This window comes from Cynocephalus volans, chromosome 3 (genome assembly GCF_027409185.1).
Source record: "Cynocephalus volans isolate mCynVol1 chromosome 3, mCynVol1.pri, whole genome shotgun sequence".
NCBI classification, from domain to species: domain Eukaryota; kingdom Metazoa; phylum Chordata; class Mammalia; order Dermoptera; family Cynocephalidae; genus Cynocephalus; species Cynocephalus volans.
Window position 1 is genome coordinate 80,042,149 of NC_084462.1, and position 22,211 is coordinate 80,064,359.

At 42.2% G+C, this 22,211-nt stretch overlaps 1 protein-coding gene across 1 annotated transcript in view; it reads left to right on the top strand.

Moving 5' to 3' along the window:
• Nucleotides 1-22,211, top strand: part of MYO1E (myosin IE) — a 178,769-nt gene that overhangs the window by 135,039 nt on the left and 21,519 nt on the right. Inside the window, exons 19-24 of the mRNA XM_063089160.1 lie at nucleotides 6,121-6,265; nucleotides 9,678-9,792; nucleotides 9,977-10,146; nucleotides 11,593-11,738; nucleotides 19,884-20,030; nucleotides 21,423-21,580. Coding sequence (XP_062945230.1) covers nucleotides 6,121-6,265; nucleotides 9,678-9,792; nucleotides 9,977-10,146; nucleotides 11,593-11,738; nucleotides 19,884-20,030; nucleotides 21,423-21,580 — 881 coding nt within the window. The remainder of the gene's footprint in view (nucleotides 1-6,120; nucleotides 6,266-9,677; nucleotides 9,793-9,976; nucleotides 10,147-11,592; nucleotides 11,739-19,883; nucleotides 20,031-21,422; nucleotides 21,581-22,211) is intronic.

The window sequence follows — 22,211 nt, forward strand, 5'->3', positions numbered from 1 at the left end:
GTATATACATAAAAGTGGAATTGCAGGGTTATATGATAACTCTATGTTTAACCTTCTTGAGGAGCTGCCAAATTGTTTTCAGAAGTGGCTGCGACATTTTACATTTCCACCAGCAGTATTTGAGGGTTTCAATTTACCCAGATCCTTGCCAACATATGTTATTATCTGACTAACCCTCCTAGTGGGTGTGAAGTGGTATCTCTTTGTTGTTTTGATTTGCACTTCCCAGATGGCAAATGATACTGAACATCTTTTCATGTGCTTATTGGCCATTTGTATTTCCTCTTTGGAGAAATGTCTGTTCAGGTCCTTTGCCCATTTTTTTAATTGGGCTTTTTGTCTTTTTATTATTGAGTTGTAATAGAACTCTTTTTACCAGTATTTGTTGTAGAATAAATCAGTAGCCACAAGTATTTAGTAGGCTGTCCACTTAGTTTAACATATAAGTTCAAGAATTTATAATTGTGACCCAAGAAGGGCTGAGGTTTAACTTGACCGAGCAAATTAACAATATGAGGACAATTTCGGGAAAATATTTTACTTACTCGAGAGAATAAGCTTAAAGTATTTAACCTCAAAATTTTTTTACAATCCATGTATAAATCTAAACTGGTTTTTGTATTTCCTTTAATGTATATTTGGCTAGATCCATCCTTAAATTGTTCTTATTTTGTGTTGTTTATGAAAAGGATAAAATTTAGTGTCCATAAAATATTGCATCATTCTAACTTCTCTAATGATTCTGTGCATTTCCACTGTATTTTCTATATTTGTTTAACTTCCTTTAAGAAAGAGAGAAGCAAAAAAAAAAGGAAAGAAAATTTAGCATTTTAATCAGAAAACAATTATGTCTTCCTGGTATATGATACAAGAGCAGGATATAAGGATTTTTGTTATTATTATTATTAAGTTTTTTAATTGGTCATGAATACTCATGAGATACAAAGCTGATCGTCAGCCCTCGTGCTCAACATGTGAAGGCCAGATCCATACAGGCAGCATGCACCTTACCACAAGTTGTGTTTGTACCCCCTATCTCCATATTACTCAAATTTTATGTAACAAAGAACTAGCAGGCTGAAGAAGAGCTTAATTACTGTCTTTGAAATCCAGTACTTGTAATAAAACAGTTCTTCATTTGGGGCTGTTATTTCTTGTGCCATGAGATTAGGACAACTGACTCTTCGGTTAAAGACTTCAACATAGGGTCAGTCATTCCGTACAATACAGCCTCATTAGCTCCGTCCCCACACATGCAAGTTGCTGGACTATCCAGATAGTTTTGGAGGAGGGTTAAACTAGGAATAAAATTCACCCTCACTGTTCTCGGAACTAAAGGGTCCAATACACTTATAGTGTAAGGCGGACTATATGGAAGAAATATTTAGGAAGTTGAGAAAATAAATTTTGCACAGCTTTTTCATCACTATAGCACCATCCCTTTGCTGACAAACAACTGAGATGTTAGTTATAAGACTTTGATCTTCCTTAAACAGGTTGGTAAAACTAGCTTAGAACAGGATTTCTAACCTCAGCTATTGACATTTTAGGCCAGATGATTCTCTGTTGTGGGGATCTGTCCTCTGTATTGCAGCAGCCTTCATGACCTCTACCCACTAGATGCCAGCAGTACACCCACTCCCCATGTGACAACCAAAAGTATATCCAGATGTTGCCAAATGTGGAGGCACAGCCAGGTGATAATCTCTGGCTTAGAACATCATTAAAGATTTTGCAAGACGGCATTCCTTTTTTAATTAACAGAAAAAGGTCAAGTACAGAACATAGTGAATGAAAAGTATTTTCTTCATCTTTCCCTAGTTTAGACAGGCCTGCCTTCAACAGTTCCAAAGCATTTATAATTTTATGCTCCTTCAATATTTATTGTGTAGGTAAAATCTCTCTACTCAATATTTGCAAATACTTTCTAATGGGCATTACTATTAAAAACTGATCAAGGGCTGGCCAGTTAGCCCAGTTGGTTAAAGCGCAGCCTTATAATACCAAGGTCAAGGGTTTGGATCCCCTTAACAGCCAGCTGTCGCGTCCACTCCCTCTCTCCTCGCCCCCCCCCCCCAAAAAAAACTGATCAAATCTTTTTTTTTTTTTTTAACCCAGTCTTGTTTTTTTCTGTTTGGGGGGGGTGGGTTCCCCCTGAGAAACCAATTCTGGAAGACCTCCTTCCTTTCATATTATTTTTAAAAATAGACCAAGCACCAACCTGACTACTGCAAGTTCTGCCATCCTGGAAGAGCAGGAGGACCATGCACTCCTTTTAGGAATGCTCTGTGCCTTAGTCATCTAAGGGACCCTGAGCATGCTGTGTCATTTGTTCCCAGCAGCTCCTTAAGTGAGCTGTGAAGTGACCTTGTTGATTGTCCAGACCTCTCTTACATGCCCTGCTAGCTTCATGATTCCATGCACTTTATGCTGTGCCTCACACTGAGTAGGCATTTAGTGCAATGTATTATGCCCCTTATGTTGAGGAACTTTCATTGAAGTGGTTCTATCCTTGGATGTCACCCTTCTTAGCTCTCCAGCTATGGGTTTTTCCTTTCAGAAGAGACATAGACAACCCCGTCTTATTAAAAAAACAGGCTCTTTTATTGTTGTCCCTTGGTTTGAGAATACTGGGAGGAGACTCAAAGTAAAGTTTGGAAGGAAATGTATTTTTTTAACAAAAAGTACATTTTCAGTCTCCCACACTGTATTTCAAAACGATTCTTGAAGCAGTCTACCCAAAAGTGATTTGAAGTCCAGGTATGTCAACGGGCAGAGAATATTTCTCTGAAGACAACACCATTTTCCAGAAGGTGTATGAGTTTGGTATCCTGGTCATGCAGAATTCAACTAGAGTCTGCCACTGACTATTTCATCCTGTAATGCCCTGCAAGTAATTGAACAATCTCATGCCTTTATTCTCTCCAAGGCTGAGAAAAGGCTTTATTTGTAAATTTGCTTTCTAGGTATCCATAGAAAGGCCCCCAAATGAGAAACAAAAAGTAAAAGCCTGAATGGAAAAGACACATTAGTACCCAGCACAACTGTCCACATATGCCTGTATTAAACACCCCTCCCTAGAAAGGGAGCCTGTAGGCCTAAACAGAGCAATGGTTCAGACACTACCTAGAGCATAGTGGTGGCTTAGAAAATAGCGTGTGTGTTTAGTACATATTCATTTTGTCTTTGGAAAATCCTCTATATTTATCAAAACCATTCCTCTTCACTGAGTACTCAGGAGCAAAAATCAAAAGATGCCTTAATTCCCTTCAGTACACCATGTGTTCTTGAAATAAATCCTGCACTGCTTTAAGCAGTAGAGGAACCCTTTTCACCACTTTCCCACTGCAACTTTCATGCCTTTAGAAAGTGTTTTTAAAAAGATAAAACTGTTAGAAATGGCAGCCGTGTTGAGTCTTGGCATGGAAAAATATCTTAAGTTCCTCAGAAAGCACCTCTCTCAGCTAGGCAATGTGTGCTCCTTAGCACAGCTGGAAGAAATCAGCCAAAATGTGGATCCTGATTCTTAGGAAGAAAAACGTGGTAGAAACATAAGAAATTTGCAATGTTTATCTTGTAGCTCAGTTTACACTTCCTCATGAGCATCCTTCCCTTGACCTAATCTAGCCCCTTGTAATGTGGGGGTGGAAAGGGATGCCTTGTCAAGAAAAGCTTTCCGTGTCATGGATAAGAGACAGGGAATAGAAAACCCAGGAAAGTGTGGGCTGCCAGGATTTTTGTATCCTTGAAGGATACAAGCAAGGAAGAGAATCCCAGGCAGGAGAACAGCCAGCACAAAGGCCTTAAGAGGAAATATTGGCATATTTGAGTCTTAAACCAAAAATGACTGATGAAAGAACTATAAGATATTATCACCATCTCTCCAAAATCATCGTCAGAGCCAGTTAGACAGTGGCACCATTGCTGTGGGCAACCTGTTCCCACCGGCATACCCTGAAGAAAGACAGAGTGAACAGGTGTACTTAGTGAGAGAGCATTGTGCTAGAATTATGCCTGGGTCTCTCCATTGGGGTAGCAAAGGGTGGGGTGAGCATGCATCAGACTTCAGGAAAGCAAAGGAAGCTCCAGGCAATCCCCATGCATTACTAAGACCCTCACTGCTAGAGCCTTGTCAGGACACAGGATGGTCTCTGCAAAGTTCCTTACTATAAGAAAACCAAATGAGAGAGGAGCAGCCTTATTTTTATAGGGAAAAAATGTGAATTGCAATAGAGACCTACTTGCAGTTGCACAATAAAGATTCTTTAATTTATGCTTTTGATTGAATCAACTAGGAAAAATTGCAGTCTTAGAAACTTGTCACCTTGAAGGTCTATCTTTTAATTTCTCATGCCCACCCACCATGAACTTGTCTCCTCCTCCATTTAGATTGCCAGTACCTTCCTACTTTTTCACCAACTCCCCTAATCACATCTGGAAAGGCTCTGCTATCAGTCATTATGTGTGGCTTAATTTGATTAATTAACTTCATTATACCACATACGAAATTTATTTATGCTAATGTGCAGCTTCAACTAGGCGTTTTAATTTTAATTTTATTTCTAATTAGGAAAGAGGAGGATTAATTTCTCCAGGAAACTTATGGTATTATCAGGCAAGGTGTGGGTATTTGAGGGGAGCAGAGAGGGCTCTTAAAATCAACTTAGTCCCAACCAGCTGGCCGTACAGGAGCCCTAGATCCTGAAGCCATCTCCCTTGGCTGCCATAATCAGTCTAATTCTGATAGTAGTTTAGGGGAACCAAGGAGGGCCTGACTTCCCTCAAGGCCTGGGGGCCTATTGCCTGTCCCTAAATGTGTGTGCACATGGGCCACGCCCACCAACTTCACACCCACATGCTCATCTTCTGATGTTTCCTTCCGTGATCATATCCTATAATGTGCTTCTCTCTCCTCTATTATGTCAGCCATAATAGTAATATTTCTAACATAGGCGTATATAGTAGACTGTATAATCTTTAGAAGAAATATTTACTTATAAGCCAGTCCATGGCTCATATGCAGTGCTATGATTAAAGAGACCAATTGGGATTCAAATCCCAGCTCTGACGCTTACTAGCTAAGTAGCCTTTGGCAAACTCTGTTTGTCTGTCTTCCACTCTGCAAAATGGAAAATGAACCTGGTGAAGTTGCTGTAAGAATAAAATGAGGTCATACAGCTAAAGCACCAATCATAGTGCCTGATGCAGAAAGAGCACCCAATAAGTGTCAGCCATTAGTGTTGGTTGATACTGCTGTGTGCCGGGCATCATTTAAGGTGCCTGCTGTCCACTGTGAACCACACAGACGTGGCCTCCTCTCTCCTGGAACTCTCATCCTCATGGGGGAGGCATAAATTAATGAACTACACAAACATGAATGTAATTACAAAGTATGGTACAAATTTTTTCCTCTGAAGGAAAAATATTATTTGCTATTAAAGAAAGTAACAGGGGAGCAGTTTTTGATTATGTGGTCTGAGGCCTGTCTGGAAGTGTCACTGACGGTGAGTCACCCTGAGTAGGAGCCAGCCAGGTGAGGAGTTTGGAGAACAGCACACCAGGTGGAGAGGGCAGTGTGGGCAAAGGCTTTGAGGATGAAGAAGCCATCCTGCAGGGGACACAGCGAGCTGCCCCGAGAGTAGAAGAGACATGGTTGGAGAATAGCCAAGGACCAGATCGCTAGGACCCTGTGACTCAAGATGCACAGAATTTCAGAGACGAAAGTTCATACACAGTAGTCGCAGCAACTTACTGCTTATAGGGAACTTGATGGAAATCTTTGCATTAATTAAGTGTTCTGAAGAAATCAGGGGAAATTAATAGTATTGAAAAGACCATTTGATGTTGCCCGCAGAGTGTCACTGGTGACCTTCAGCAATGCTAGTTTCCGACAGTGACAGAAAGGACGTTAACTTAGAAACAGTGGGTTAAAAGGGAGTAGGCAGCAGCTCTGTAACAGTCATCCCAGCCTCAGAGCATTTTGCCAGGCGTCGAGGTCCACCCCTAAGCAGTGATAAGTGGATGACCAGTACCCTGCAAAGCTCTTGCTGCCTCACCCCGGCACAAAGCCCAGGCGGTCCAGTCTGAGTCTGATCCTTCTCTCCCCGATTGTCCTCACAGGTATGCCATTCTGACCAAAGCCACCTGGCCTTCATGGAGAGGAGACGAGAAACAAGGTGTCCTCCACCTGCTGCAGTCCGTCAACATGGACAGTGACCAGTTCCAGCTGGGGAAGAGTAAAGTGTTCATCAAGGCCCCCGAGTCTGTGAGTGCACGACGCGTCTCCTGCCCTCGTGTCCTCTCCCTGTGGCACCTCTGCCACCCCACCACGTGGCTGGCTGCTTTTGCTCATCCTCATTCATGCCTTATGTGTCACCTCCTCAGGGAAGCCTGCCCTCCCCTCCCAATACAAGTGGGTTGTTCCCTGCACCGCCGCTCCCTCACAGCCTGTCACTGCCCCTATTCAGAGCACTTAGCGTGTATGAAAAAGTGTCCTCATGTAATGGTTTCTTTTCTCACTGTCTCTCTGCCCTTCTAAGTGGTAATCTCCTTGAGGGCAGGGACTCTTTGTATTGAATGCCATTATATACCTAATGCTCAACAGGTTTCTAGTGCCTAAGAGTATCTACGCTAAAAAGGGACTTCTTTGTCCCGCAAAGGAAGCTAGGGTGAACCTACATGCTTATGTAGGTGACACCAAATAAGCCACTTACACACAGGCTCAGGTTTCCTCCTTGAAGGGAGCAGAGTCCTGGGGTGGGAATTTCCAGGATGAGACCTTGAAAACCATGAGGGAGTCTAGAAATGACCTTGAGGGGAAGAATAGGCAGGAGGAGAGATCTCTGGGTTTATAGAACATGAATACTTATCAGTAAGGCATTCAAACACACACATTTTACAATTCACAAACTTATTAGACCTCTGCAGATTAATTTAGAGAAAACTCTTGATCTTTCCTGATGAGAGTGTGAGCCTCATGAATGTCCAAAGGATTCTCTACGTTGGAACAGAAACCCAATAAAGGCCCTCAGTTCTTCTGCCTACTTAGCTCTGGGGCTATGGAATAAAGACATTACTTTTGAATTTAGAGAAATTGCTGGAACTGAGGTTCAGCATCATCACTTCTTGAGGTTCCCGTAACCATCACAAGACCCCATTTCAAGAGTCAATGGTGAACTTGACAAAATTAGTCATCAAACCAAAGGGAAGTAATATGGGAACTTACAGTATTGGTAAAAAAGAAATTGCTTTAGGCAAATCCTGGTCTCAAAATTCGTTTTCTTCTCCCCTGAGATGGACCCCACAGCTACTGTTCTGTCTACCTTGGAGGATCAGCCTGACGCTCAGAAATGAGAATGGCTATAACTGAATGGCTTTGTGAACCATAAAGATTATTAAATAAATAAGTGGCACACATCGACACAACCCTTTTATGAAAAGTTCGTGGTAGCATTTTTTCCACTCTGAGTTATTTGTAGCTTCACAGCAATTTCATTTCCAAATATAAAATGGAAATGTTGTGTCATACGCCATTAAGCAACCCACAGGACCGTTCCTGTTCTTTCTAAAATGGGCTGGAGTGATTTATCAGTACAATGCAGAACTCCCTCTGTTGTTTTATACCCGCTTTTACTTTTTGACTTTCAAAATTTTCATATATAATTAAAACAGCCTCAATATTTTAATTTTTTTTTTTTTTTTCTGATTCAGTTGCGCTTTGGGGTTTTATATCCAAAATCAAAATTTATTTTTGGTTTTTCTTCCCCTTGCCTTCCTACCAATTGCTCTATTACCTTCGCTTGGCTCCCTTTCCGCCATCTCTCTGCATGTGTGCACACTGTCACCTGCACTGTCTCTCCTCTCCGCAACCTCACCCATCCACATCTAGCCCTGCTATGCAAAGACTTTTCCAAAAATGGCTTTTTAACATCTGCCTTGCATTTTTGCCTTAACTTTTGTAGCAAATGTGCTGACTATACAAAATAACCTATTTGCTTTATGAACTCTCATTAGACGTGAGACACCAAAGGGTCTGTTTTTATTTTTTTGTTACATGCGTCCATGTTCATTGGCTTTTCTCTCTCTTTTTTTCTTGAACTTCCCTGATTTCTCATCCCATGCGCTTTTGGGAAGAAACCTAAAACCCAGCTAATCTTTGAACTATAGGAAGTTGGAAATTGTTTGCTTCTTCATCCCTTCTCTGAGTCACAAGTGTATTTTCTATGACACTCCCAAAATAGTTCTGGGAAAGAAGGAAACAAAACTTACTCAAAAACCCACCACATAAGATAAGAAACATCAACGAGTAGTCTTACAACAGGCGACCGCAGGACTCAGATTTTAAACATTCTGTCCAGTTGGAGACCATGTATCCCATTTTGGCTTTAGAAATATGCTCCTTCTGCCTATTGTGTATGGCACTGAAGGCTGGGGAATTAAGCGCCCCCCGCTTTGGTATTTGGAGTTTGAGGTATTATTTCTGCACAGTTGGGGCTATGAGAAGAAGCTGAGTGGCAGGAGGGGATAGTTGTGGCTCCTAAATATAGACCCAGATAAACAGAGACAATAAATCAAGCCCAGCTGCCTTCAAACCAAATTTGCTTATTTACTTCTGGACCATTTTTGCAATGACTAGTCATGATCTTTACTTTGGGTTTTTATTGGTCCATTTTATTTTTTCCTAGACAGTCATGTAAACCACTTCCAAGGTAGATGAGAACATTTCCTACCATTTTACGCATTCATCAAATGCAGATTCACAGGGAAAGACTTGTATGTCAAAATGATGAAGGGCCCAGAAGAGCCTGAAAGACCTTGATTCCCTTTCTAGTCCCTCCTAATCTTATTTCCAATATTCTCTTCTGTAAAATGGAGATAACAGAAGTGTGTGGCTCAGGTAGTCATTGAGGTGTGGAATGAAATAATGTGTATAAAGCAGCTGGAATAATTCCTGACCCACGGTGAGCATTCAGTACACTACAGCTATTTGCTATCATCTTCATATTCCCAAGCCTGGTAGAGTGGGGTGCAGCAGTCAGTATCAATTGCTAAAGTGGCCTGAATCTTAAGATCTGCCAGAGTCTGATGTGGGCCCCTAACCAGTCCCAGCCCTTCTTAGTGAATCCAAGTCCTAACTAGCACATCTCCAGTCCCGCTCCAATCACTGTGGTTATTATCCTCTGTTCCAGTGAAAGTAGGCAGCCCTCCTTCCACTTCAGCACAAGCTCTGCTCCTGCAGAAGCTGGTAAATTCTATTAAAAGGCTGTATGCAGGACCAAACAACAGCAGCAGCCTCCACCAACTCATCGGCTCTGGCCACCTAATGTCCTCTTTGGAACAAGGTGGGGAATAAGTGGATAAACATTGAATCCCTCATTTGATTCTCACAGACTATGACCAAGGCTGGGCAGAGATCATTATTAAGGTTCAGCAGATCACACTCAGGTACAGCCATTTCCCATTGTTTTTCATTAAAGGAAAAAATGCATAGATAAAAAATTTACAGTGATCATAAACAACATGCCAGAGTAATCATTTTACATCTTCGTTCATGAGTCTGAGAAACTGCTGCCCATGTATGTCCTTGACTAAACCGAGTGCCCCTGAAATAATAACAAGAAAAAAGTGGTGCTCGGCGCTTGTGGATTTGCTCCCACGTGTCTTCTCTGCATTCACAGCTGTTCCTCCTAGAAGAGATGAGAGAGAGGAAGTATGATGGCTATGCTCGAGTGATACAGAAATCGTGGAGGAAATTCGTGGCCCGCAAGAAATATGTACAAATGAGAGAAGAAGGTACTTTAATAATTTTGTTTCATTCATTTAACAAATCTGAAATGGTTTCATTTTACTATGTACATAATGCCATATGCTAAAAATCTTGCATCGTTTAGAGTTTCTTTGTGTATTTCCACGCTATTTTCCTCCTTTTTCTGGCTGACCGATCCTTCTTCCTTCTCCACCCTCTTGGGAACTGTAGCCTCAGACCTGTTGTTGAACAAGAAGGAGAGAAGGAGAAACAGTATTAACAGGAACTTCATTGGGGATTACATCGGGATGGAAGAGCACCCAGAACTCCAGCAGTTTGTGGGCAAGAGGGAGAAGATCGATTTTGCAGACACAGTCACCAAGTATGACAGGAGGTTCAAGGTACACACTGACCACCCACCCCTGACAGTCACCAAACAGATTCCTTATACTTTCAAAATAACTTGTAGTTTTGATTTTCTTATTAGCAAAGTAGAACATGTTTATTGTAGAAAAATTTTGAAAATACAGATGAGCCAAAAGAAGAAATAGCCACCTATGCCCAGAAACAGTCACCGTTAACATTTTCTATGTCTTACAGAACTTTTTTATGCAGACATACATTTGCATTATTTAGTTTTACAAAAAATGAGATGTGCGTTATATGCTGTTTTATGTTCCAGGTGTGTTTGTAGAAATAATGTGCCAGGGATAACTTTCCATGTTAATAGATGTATCAATATAAATTATTTTGCATAGCTGCACAGTATCCCGTTCAACAGATGCTTTATTATTTTTTTAACTGATTTCTCATTAATCAATTCTTAGTGGGTTTTCTTTTTCTCTTTTACTATCATAACTACAATGAGCATCTTTTCATATGTATCCTTGTATATTTGTCTTATGCTGTTGTAATAAGTTGGTAGGAGTGGCATTGTTGGGTGAAAGGATTCAGAATATCAAGAAGTAGTGTTACAAAGTATTCTCACCCATTTTCCCTGAGTGAAATGACTAAGTAAAGCTTTCACATAGCCACCGGGGGAACAGCTGTTTTTGTTTTTGTTTTGTTTTGTTTTTTTACCTTCTTCCTTAGACACTTTATTTTGCCTGATAAAATTTTGGCTCTAATAGGAAAATCTGAAGCCTCAGAAGCTTATGGACCCATTAAAAGCTTTTTTTTGGGGGGGGGGGTAGGGAGGGACAGGGAAAAAAAATAATAAAATAAATAACTACTTAAAAAGAAGGATGATGATGTTTTGCTAAAACCAAATCATTCCTTGTACCATGGTGCTGTGGTGGTGGTTTTGAATGCAAACGTGGGCGCTTAGATCTCCCAGCAGTGCTCATTTGTAAGGTGGTCAGTCACCCACATATTTCAAAGTATTTTATATTAGATTATTAAGGATATCATTGAAATGAAAATATATCAATTTTAAAAAGAGAGAATTTCATGGACTCCCAAGAAAATATATGCAGACATTTGAGGGGTCCCTGTTTGAGAAACATGCTATCACAGATCATTGGTAAGGTCACTGTATGTGTTAGTTTGTCTGGGAATATCCTTTGCACCTGTTGTCCTGATACCTTATGTGGATGCATATGAGTTTGCCATTTTGTAAATCAAAGAGAATTAAATGTCAGCAATTTCATGTATGTCAGCCTAATAATCATTAACAATGTCCTCTTCCAGCCTCAAGGAGCCTGGTTAGATGATAAATGGAATTGCCATCCTAATGGTAGTGAAGATTTGCTGCCCAAGGCAGCTTCCCCCCACATTGTGTCACATTGTGTGGACAGTTGTCACTTTGACCATATCTATCCGTCTTCTTAAAGCTCCTCTTCTTACAGGGTGTAAAGCGAGATTTGCTTCTGACGCCAAAGTGCATATACTTAATTGGACGAGAAAAGATCAAACAGGGCCCAGACAAAGGCCTTGTGAAAGAAGTCCTGAAGCGGAGAATCGAGATGGAAAGGATCTTGTCCGTGTCCCTCAGGTGAGTGTGAAGGGCAGAAGGCAAGGCTACCCCATCTGTCCTCAACATCACCATCCAGTATTCCAAATACAGCTCGGCAAAAGGCAGGGTTGGGCTCCCCAGTTGTCAAAATCATGACGAAGAGAATAGAATTTCCCTTCTTCCCAAAAAAGACCTGAACTTCATAGTCTCAGGAAGTCCTGATAGGACAGGAAGAAGATTCCAAGAAAAAGTTGCCTTCTGGTCAGCTCCTCTAACCAAGGGATACTCAGATCCTCTGTTCCCATAATATGGTAGAAATGAACCCAGTGTATGGACAAATCAGAGAACGGTTGCTCTTATTGATGCGGAGCCAATGGTTCAGAGCCCTGTGCCCCAGCCTACCTCACCCAGTTTGAAAACCTACCCATTTCACCAGCAAAGGCCAAGCAGAGGTGTCCTAGAAGGGAAGTTTCGTTGGGTCCCCTTAGAACCTCCTTAGAGAGCATAAATTGCCCTCCATAATCTGTAGCTCTCAAGTCACCACCAAATGCTCCCTTCAGCCCCAAGATCACAGGCTGTTCGGAGCTGTGGCTGCTCCTGCAAGGCCTCAGACAGGGCCCCTGCTCTTCCTGTCAGCATCTGCCTTTCTCTTGGCAGAGGGGCTCCTGTGTGTGAGAAGTCCTCCCTAAAATATCCTAGACCAAGTTCTTCCGATAAGAGGAAATGTTCCCAATCCATGGAAAACCAAGAAAAGAGGAAGAAAGGCCCCCTTCAGCCCAGTAGTGTCATCCTTGGTTTGTGTCCCTGAGCCCTTCTGAGGCTGCCTTTGTCTGGAGTAGCTGCCTTTGCATTAACTCAGTGATGTTCTGATCACTTGTGAGCATGTCTTACTGGAATTGGGACACCTGTCTAAACTCTTATTCTGCACAGAAGACAAAACTGCTGCTCTCAGGAGAAAGCAGGAGTTTTATGTGCTCAGACATCTGACCTACCGGGCTAAAAGTCCCGGCTCCAGTGTGATAATCCAAAGCAGATTTCTAATTGTGTCCATTTTTGCCTGAGTCTCTGTGGTTTCTGATTTTATCTGCTCCTAATTTTCTTGGATAAAGGACCAGGCAGTGCAGTGAGGCCAAGTGTTTAAAACATGTCAGTTTGGGATGTGGTAAAATGTTTAAGCAGATGAGTCCACCAGTATTCTCTTTGCAGCCCCACTTCAGGTAGGTCTCAGTACCATGGGTTTCAAGGGAAAGCTCTAGGCACTGTCTGGGTTTCAGAAGCTCTTCCTGAAATTCGGCTCACTGGCTGGGTGACAACTGGAGCTGGGCAATCTGCTGGCCACATTCTTCCTGGCTAGCTGGGCCCTGAAGCCACCATTGGGGTTCCTAGGATCCCAGCAGGAAACTGCTGCTGCTTTTCTTTTTCCCCCTACATGGGGATCTGCTGTACTGGGCTAAACTGGGTTGCCTGAAATGTTCCATGTGCATTTGACCATGACTGTGGCTCCAAGCCAGGGAATCACAGCTCTTGAGGGCTCATGTGCTAATTATCTGAGAGTTCCTTCTATTATCATTCCCCGGGTCTGTCTTCAGCCCCTCAGACCACTGGAGAGGCGCTCCTGATGACCACGATAATAAATTATCCTGATATATCCGCATTCATATCAACCACTTTGACACTGACTCTCTTGCTGATCAAGTTCTTGAGGCATATCAAACATGGATTGTTCACACTCAAATTCTTCATTCTATCTTTACGGTTCCTTCTTGCACAGCCTCTGGGGATACAATGTCTCGTGGTAAAACCAGCTTCGTTTTCTTCTTCCTCTTTAGTAGTTACAATTTGGAAGTTTGTTTCCTTATGGTCTTTACTTTTTGAGGATGTAATAAAATGAGGTACTTAGCCTAGAAGTTTTTCTGGCTCCAAGAAGGAAAAAACAGAGAGCCTGAGTCATTTTAACTTGTGATGTCTGCATGTTGTAGTTACTGAGCCTCACACTTACCAAGGTTAAAATTGTTCACTCGTTTCCTTTATACATTGGGTTAGGCCAGTTACTCACAAACTAAATTAGGAAAGCAACCAGAGTGGTGAGAGTGTATGCAGAATTGAACCTGGATTAACTGTGGTTCCAGACTACCACGTGTGTGTGTGTGTGTGTGTGTGTGTGTCAAAATACTTCAGTACTGGCAATGAGAAAGACATAAACAGTTGTACTTCAGGGAAAAAGTTGCAACGTCTGTATGTGTTTTCAAGAATTTATGAGACTTACTAGTTGACTCTTGGCTGGAAGGAAATCACTTTGTGGCCTCTGGTTAAGACTATCAGAGTATCCCACAAGCTTGATCTTTCTGCCCATCTCTAACTCTGTTTTATTTGCATAACTAATCTGTTATGTTATGTTAATTTATTAGCATAATAATCTGTTTTATTAGCGTAACTAATGTCAGTGCAAAGTGGGCTCATGACTTCCCATTCAAACAAACCGACCACCCTGAACAATTATGAGACAGTGTGGGAAATGCAAGCATGCCTAAAAATTTGATATGAAGGATTTATTGTTTATTTCTTTAAGTGTGTAATGCTATTGTGGTTATTTTTATATAAAGAGACTTTATCTTTTAATGATACACACTTAAATATTTAAGAGTAAAATAACATATGCTTTGCTTTAAAATAACCTGGTTTGTGTGTGGAAGTGGGGAGAGTGGGGATGTAGATAAATATGGTCGTACACGGATCAATAATTGTTGAAACCTGCTGATGTGTGGCGGTTAGTTCTACTAGTCTACTTTTTTATATATTTGGAATTTTCCATAATAAAAAGCTTTTTCTAATCCTTCAGTAGACATTAAATTTTTAGGAGTTTTTATGTTTTATAAATATGCTGATATATGGGTAGCTGAATTATAGTTGAAATTTTTTAAAAGTTTTCATTTGCAAAAGAAAAACCGGATCACAGCAGGTAGAAATAGGTCCAATAGCTCAGAGAGGTATGAAGCCTACAGCTGCTCATAGGGACTCCAGGATAATCTGAACAGGAAAAATCCTTATCTAAATATATGTTAGACCAAAACACTGATGCCTGCATCTCTGCCTACATTGGAGACTTGGCAAGAATATCAGGAGGTAGCACACCAATATAGAGTTGAGACATCGATTTCCGAGGCTTGGGGTGTCCGCTGGCAGAAGTCTGTGCATCTGTTTTTAAAGGATCCTTCAAAGGCTGCTTCTGTCCAAGTACTGACCTGGCCTCACTCTGATTCGAAAAACTTGATTTACTAGAAGGGTGAACACAAGGCATAATGACCCATGTTCTTGGCTTTCCTATTGTTAGCTATGAGATTGGTGCTATGTCCCATATTTGGGGCTCTCTGATAAGGCTTTTAATAGTCCTTCTCATTCCATTAGCTGACCACCAAAAGGCTAAGACCAAAAGCTGCACGGCTGCCCATCTGGGTCAATAGATTTTCGAATACTTACGTGTAATCGGAAAAATGCACTATAAGAAGGTGCTTTAGACAGCCTCCGGGTCCCTGGTCACAACATTGTGGCCTAGAATGTTTCATTGCCTAAATGCCCTAAACTTACTGGTAATAAAAACAGCCCACTTCACCACCTGTTCTTCTGACCAGAAGCATTACCAAAATCTTGACGTTTTGTTGCCTTTAGGCTTTGGCAACCTGGAAGTTGTCCACATTGTTGGACTGAGCACCTACCTTGTGTTGAGCCCTGGGATTTGAAGGTGAAGGAGACAGTCATAGCCCTCAAAGAACTCTCTCCCATTCTGGAAAGGGGAAGATACCTGAGCAAACATGGCATATGGTCACAAGTGTTCAGAGAGTGATGGACAGGATAGTTCTGGGACACAAGAGAGGGGAGTGGGCCAGGTGAAGCTCCTTCGAGCAGGACACAGCACTGCTGAGGCTGGACACATGTATCTGGGCTTTCTCAGAGAAATTAAGAAGTATCTAAAACTGGTGCCACTGGTTTCTCTGCGTGATCGACTCTGGACAATGTTTATTTTCTTCTTTAGCTGCTTCTGTCATCTTGCAGTTTACTAAAAGGAGTGTATATTTCATAATCAGGAAAAACTTTATAAAGGCTTAAATAAGGGCAGGGCTGTCCTTTGAAGTTGCCTTTTTAGCTTTAAGGAAAAAAAAAATCTGTAGAACTTTACTCAGTGTTTTGTAACTAACATTTTTGTAAAGAAGATATATTGGTTTAAAGAGTAAAGCAAGATTTTCTCATGTTGTCAGCAATACAACAGTAAGCCACAAAGATGGGGGAATTAAAAACAAGTACAGATCCAAACCAGAGGCTGGTAAAGGGTCTTTCAACACTGGGTACAGCATCAAACATCTGTAAGGAATTGCAGCTTGAGCATGTGAATAAGACAAGGGGAAGTCCAAAGATAAGTCTGATTTTTGTGAATAAATAAGCACAAAAGCTTTGTTTTCAGGTCCAGGAATATGGGCTGAGGAGGGGAATGAGCTGAAACTGGCCCTGGTGAAGATGGTTTGACTCACTCTTAGGCCTGGGTCACGGGGAGGAGGGGCTTTTGAATTGTTGGTGCCAGAGTGCAGACACGTCTCTTCCCATTTCCACATTCATGCTGATAATTGACCTTGAAGTTTTGGCCTGCTCGCTTTTTTTCTTTACGGTCATGAAATTCCTAATAAATCTAGCACATTCAACCACTTACTTGTGTTGGGCTCATATAGCCCTGCTGAATGATCACCGTCCTGCCAAAAGTACAGCCAGCCAAGCAGACATGTCCAGACCCGTCAACGCTCTGAGTCAAGCAGCTAAAACAGCAAGGAGTTTCCTTCCTCACCCCACAGGCCAAAAAGGGGTGCGTCTTGTTTTACTCTTTCCCATCACATGCTCTCCTGGCCTAATGTGGCTGTCTTCCTATACCTGATCTAGGATGCTTCAACTTTATTTTATTAGTTCCAAATGGCTTGGGAGAGCTCTTTTGAGCAGCATTTACATAAGTGCTTTCTGGAGTTTTGAATTGCTATAACTGAAGTGATTAAGACAATTTCAGACTTTTCATCTGTCCAGAAACAGGAAGGTGATAGTAGCTTTGTGGCCACACCCTCTGAGGCACATTATTTTCAATTTTTGAAAAACATTCTGATTCCTAGTTTTGGAAAGGCTTGGGAGCAAGGAAGTATAGTGGACATTGCGAGCTGTCCCACAGTGCACATTCTGTTCTTTCCATATCAATAGCCAGCAGCTTACCCAAGGACAGCATTGCCCAGGCTTCCTTGCAGCTAGGTGTAACCATATGACATGATGCTGTCCAGTGGGGTGTGACCAGAAGTGACTGGTACAACTTCCTGGTCATATCTTTAAAGGAAAGGAGTAGGTGCCTGTCTCCCAGGCACTGTAGAACTGGCACGTTGGTCCTGAATTGCTTTTGCACACACTGTTGAGTGACAGAGATAAAAAATAGTATGTTGTTTAAACCACTGGTTGTTGGGATCTTCATCACAGCAGCAGAACCAATATCCCAGTCATCACAGGAGTGGGCAAGAAGCATGGTTGTGATGTAGGGATGTTTGAAAACAGACTTTTGAGGTCATAATAATGGCCAAATGCTCCACCCAAATGGCCATTGTTCGGCTAAAAATGCCCATCATATGTTCTGACTTCACATCCCAGAAGAACTCTTTGGTGCACTCTTCTTCAGTGAACAGGCTGTGAAAGGGCCAAGCTCCTTGCAATATCTGGCCTCTCATTTACTGCATTCCTGCCCTGTGGTTTGTACATGCTGCCGTTCTGCAGCTTCAAATCCAGTTGTGCGATGGCCCCACCTTAGACCTCTTTTTCTCTTGTGGATAGCAAACTCCCTTTCCTGTAGGCAGAGTAAGGGGCTGAGGATTCAGGGATAGAGGTTGTCTTCATTCATTTCTGCTGCTATAACAAAATACCCGAGACTGGGTAATTTATAAGGAACAAATTTATTTCTCACAGTTCTGGAGGCTGGAAGTCCAAGATCAAGACGCCAGCAGATTTGATGTCTGGTGAAGGCTCGCTTCCTGCTTCATAGATGGTGCCTCTTGCTGCGTCCTTACATGGTAGAAGGGTAGGAGGGGCACACAACTCCCTAGCATTGCTTTTACAAGGTCACTGATAATGACTTAATCACCTCCTAAAGACCCCACTATTAATACTGTCACACTGATGCTTAAGTTTCAACATATGAATAAGGGAGGGGGGCATTCATACTATAGCAGAGGCAGTGGCTAGAGCTACTGGCTCGATCAGCTACAGGTCACTTGCTGCCTGCCCCAGCCCAGAGAGAAGGTTCCTGATGTCAAAGTCAAATAAAAACACATAGATATGAATCTCTAAATAAAATGTCTTATGTGGGAACTGAATTGCATTTCAGGGCACACACACAGACTGGACTGGTCTCTGATATGTCCAAAGAACAAAGAATGGGTTAGGAGTTTTATGAGAAAGGAATGCTATGTATTATTGTGAAAGGAAGCTCACTGGCACTAGTGAAGTTTTGGGGACTTGGCAAGCCCTGCTGGTGAGTGGCAGCCACAGGTAAAATTTGTCTTAGGGCTTTGGCAGGTTGTTTCAATAGCTACCAGGTAAAACTGGTCTTACGGCCATAGCAGACTGGTTCAGCAGCTGGGTTTGCAGAAGATTATTGGAGCAGATGCATGTGTCCCTCGACTCTGATTTAATTTGGGTATGACAAGAATGACCCAATTTTTATGACCAACTTTCACACTGACAAGCCTGGGGTAGTTTACTATAGCTCTCTCTGCCCAAGGATGGCCCACAAGGTAGGGACCTTGTCATATTCATAGGGCTGAACAGAGAGACCACAGGAGTCACAGTTTAAATGGATCAAGTTCTACATGGAAGAATCCCCAGTCCCAAAAAGAGTCTCTACCCCCAAGTCTTCCATGTGATCCACCTGCTCACCATCTGGATTTGTCACACCCACAGTAGCCTTACTGGAGCAGCATAACAGGAGCCCAGGAGCAGAGCACAGGTCCTAGGGGATGCAGCCTGGCTCTGGTTATTAAATGAACCATCTCTTTGGCATTTCCTACATTTATGATGATTAAAACCATACCATGGTCAATTCACTGATGCCAGTTCACCTAATATCTTTTCAATACCTGGAAAAGCACTTACAATCCCTAATGAAATGTCATTTTTTTAAAGGACTGTCTCAGTTCTTTGACAGTGGTACTTGGAGATATTTGTAAACATATATTATGAACCTTTGGGGTGGTGGCCTCATTCAGTTGAGCCAGGGAATAAATTAACAGCCAGGGAATAAAAATTTTCGGTTATATATTGTCACTTTCCAGAAAGTCTAGGTAGGCCTGGAGATGAGGCTTTGTCTAGTCAACCTCCCCCTACCACTAAGCATATTCCTCAGGACTGGGCAATGGCCTCTCTTCCATCCCCTCTATAGAGCATAATATTTTCTCCTCTTCTGGCTTGAGTTTCTCCACAGTCCTGCCCTGTTCGAACACACAGTTCCTGCAAAGGTGTGTTCTTTCCTTGTGCAGAGAAATTCATGAGCTTGAAGGTGATGAGTGTTTGCTTGCTATTTGTATATGTCTTTTTTATCTCTGTACCTTGATGTAGCTGTCATTCTAGAAGCACCTTGCACACAGTATGAGCAGAGCACCATTTGCCAGAGTGTTCTTAATAAGTGCATATGAAGTCCAGGACGTGGGCTTCCCTTCAATAACGGAGTTTACAATTCTTCCAGTTCAATTTTTTCACAATAGCTACAACCATATCATAAATTCTACTAAGTTGGAACTTAACGTGGAATTGTTCCTTTTCAGCCACACTCTATTCATAACATTCTGGGTTTTTATGATCTTAAGAACATAGAAGTTGAATTCGAAAATGGATTTTTTTTTTAAATATGGGCTGAATTGTCCTTAAATTCTTGATTTTAAAAATTGTGTGGAAGAAGTATTTTGATTATGCTTTTGGTGGGCTATAAACTTCCTTCAAAAGTAGATTTCAGCAATGCTATTATATAATGCATTGTCGTGTTTTGTTTTAAAGATTATCTCTTATAGAAAGAAAGACTATCGAAGTCTAGCACTGTCCTGCAGGATAAAAGAATGAGTGAAAAAATAATGGAATAAACAAAAGCGCAACTTTGATTAAGTTTGTCCAATCTCTTTACAGTACTATGCAGGATGACATTTTTATTCTCCATGAGCAAGAGTATGACAGCTTGCTTGAATCTGTCTTCAAGACTGAGTTCTTAAGCCTCTTAGCAAAGCGTTATGAGGAAAAAACGCAGAAGCAACTACCTCTGAAATTCAGCAATACGTAAGTACACATCTGAGCCCAAACTTCTGAGTAAAACAAAAGGGGCCTTGTTCTCAGTCTTGGGGTTCAGGCTGAGAGGAGGGGAAGTCTGCAGGGCAGGGAGGAGGTCTGCCTGGGGTCCAACTGTTTCCAGTGGCTTCGGTCAGTCCCAGCCCTGGATGCCACAACTTCTCCAGTGGAATCTTAGAGCCTGCAGAAGACAGTCTGGATGGTTGTCACAGACTTCAGAAAGGTCACTTTTGCATTTCTGTGAAACAATAACTTCATAGAATGGTGTATTTTATCATTTAGGCAAAGATCACCAAAGTGAGGTAGGAAAAGGCAGATCCTTATGTATCACCAGTGAACGGGTATTTTATGTAGCAGAGCAGACATCAGTAGAGTCAGGCTGTTGAAAGCGGATGAAAGTGATTGGCGTGGGGACTTAATAGTAAAGCCTACTGTTGGGGCACTTGGGGACTTGGGGCTGTGGATGGCCGATGTCCTGTGTCTCAGCTCACCTTTATTTGTTTGGCAACATGGTCTAATGGACCAGACACTGCATACTTTTAAGCTTCTTATCTCGTATTTGCTGAGGGAGACTTATGTAGCTTTTCTTCTTAAATTTCCCTGTCTATGAAAGGGAAATGGCCTCTCTCTCTTCCTACTCAACAGAATGAGGCCAAGACAAAGCCCTGATACCATGATGAGGGAAACTTACAGTAAGCAGCTAGTTAAAGTCATGATTTTTCTTTCTTACATGGGCAAATATAAGCAGAATATGGATTGCATGATGTAGGCATATCTGCGTACATCATGGAAAAATGAAAACTGGCTGGAGAGTTTGGGAACTGTGGGAAGGCCACCCTTCTGCTTGGACTTTGGTGGCTGGGATTTGACTTCTGTACCTGCATGGGGAGTGAGGGTGGAGGAATAGAACGTAATCAGGTAGTAACCACATGCTGTACGAAGGAGTCTTCAGCAGTACTGAGTCTGCTTGCCATCTCTCAGTCTTCCACAAACACAAATCCTGGGAAAGCAGCAAGAAGCACAATGACACAGCACATAGGTGTGGCCTGGAAATTGTCCCCTTCCTCTGTCCTCCAAGCAGTCACCCCTGAGACCACCTGACAAAGTGACATTGGCACATTAATGGGGAACCTCCCTCACCAACTGGTTTCTCAGTCCCTGGGCCCCTGGTGCTTCTGCCTCTGGTGCAGTGGTCAGCTGGCAGCCGTGCCGCACCCATGGAGGCTGTGTCCACCCTCGGGTCTTTGTGTCTGGTTTAGGTTGTCTGGTCTTGCCTCATGTTGACAGCACATTTTCCCAGCAGCAGAATCCCGTGCTGGGGTCAGTGAGCACCATTTTCTCACTGGTTTATTCAACTTGTTCATTCCAACAAATGTGTTACAGGCTTGAATTGAAGTTGAAAAAGGAGAACTGGGGTCCCTGGAGCGCAGGGGGCTCCCGGCAAGTGCAGTTCCACCAGGGCTTCGGTGACCTGGCCATCCTCAAACCGAGTAACAAAGTGCTGCAGGTCAGCATCGGACCCGGGCTGCCCAAGAACTCCCGTAAGTGCTCTGTGGGCCCCGCCAGGCACCGCTGCCCCGCACCAGACTCTTCTGGCCAAATGCTGACTGCATACACACGGATCTGGGGGCTTAATATCTGTACATCTACTGCTTCCTGTGGCTTGGGGTTCCCTCAGAATGGAACATTTCAAACTAAAGCAACATCCAGGAAAATGGGCAGCTAAGACTTTCTGAATGATTTCGTTCTTACGTATAGTACACCTGGCATTACAATATGAATTGTGTTTAAAACAAATCAGAGTTTGTTGCCTTCAAATTTCCCGACCCTTTGCCATCAGATCTTGTCAACAATGCAAACACTATCATCTATGCCAATTTTAAACAAATTAACCACATTTACCAACTCCCTACGTGGTTTCATTTATATTACTATGAATCAGATCTGAGATCTCTGCCTCCACTTCAGCGTGCTTCATTAGAAGATGCACAGGCACGAACACTCACACACTCTACCTCATACCTCAGTCTAACTCCTTCACTGGCTTTTGATTCTTTTTCTTTTTATAATTGATATTTATAAACTTATATTTGTAATGAACAGCATAGAATAATCGTATATGCTGTGTATTCATATAATGTAAATATCTTCCTAAAATTTAGCCCATGTGTG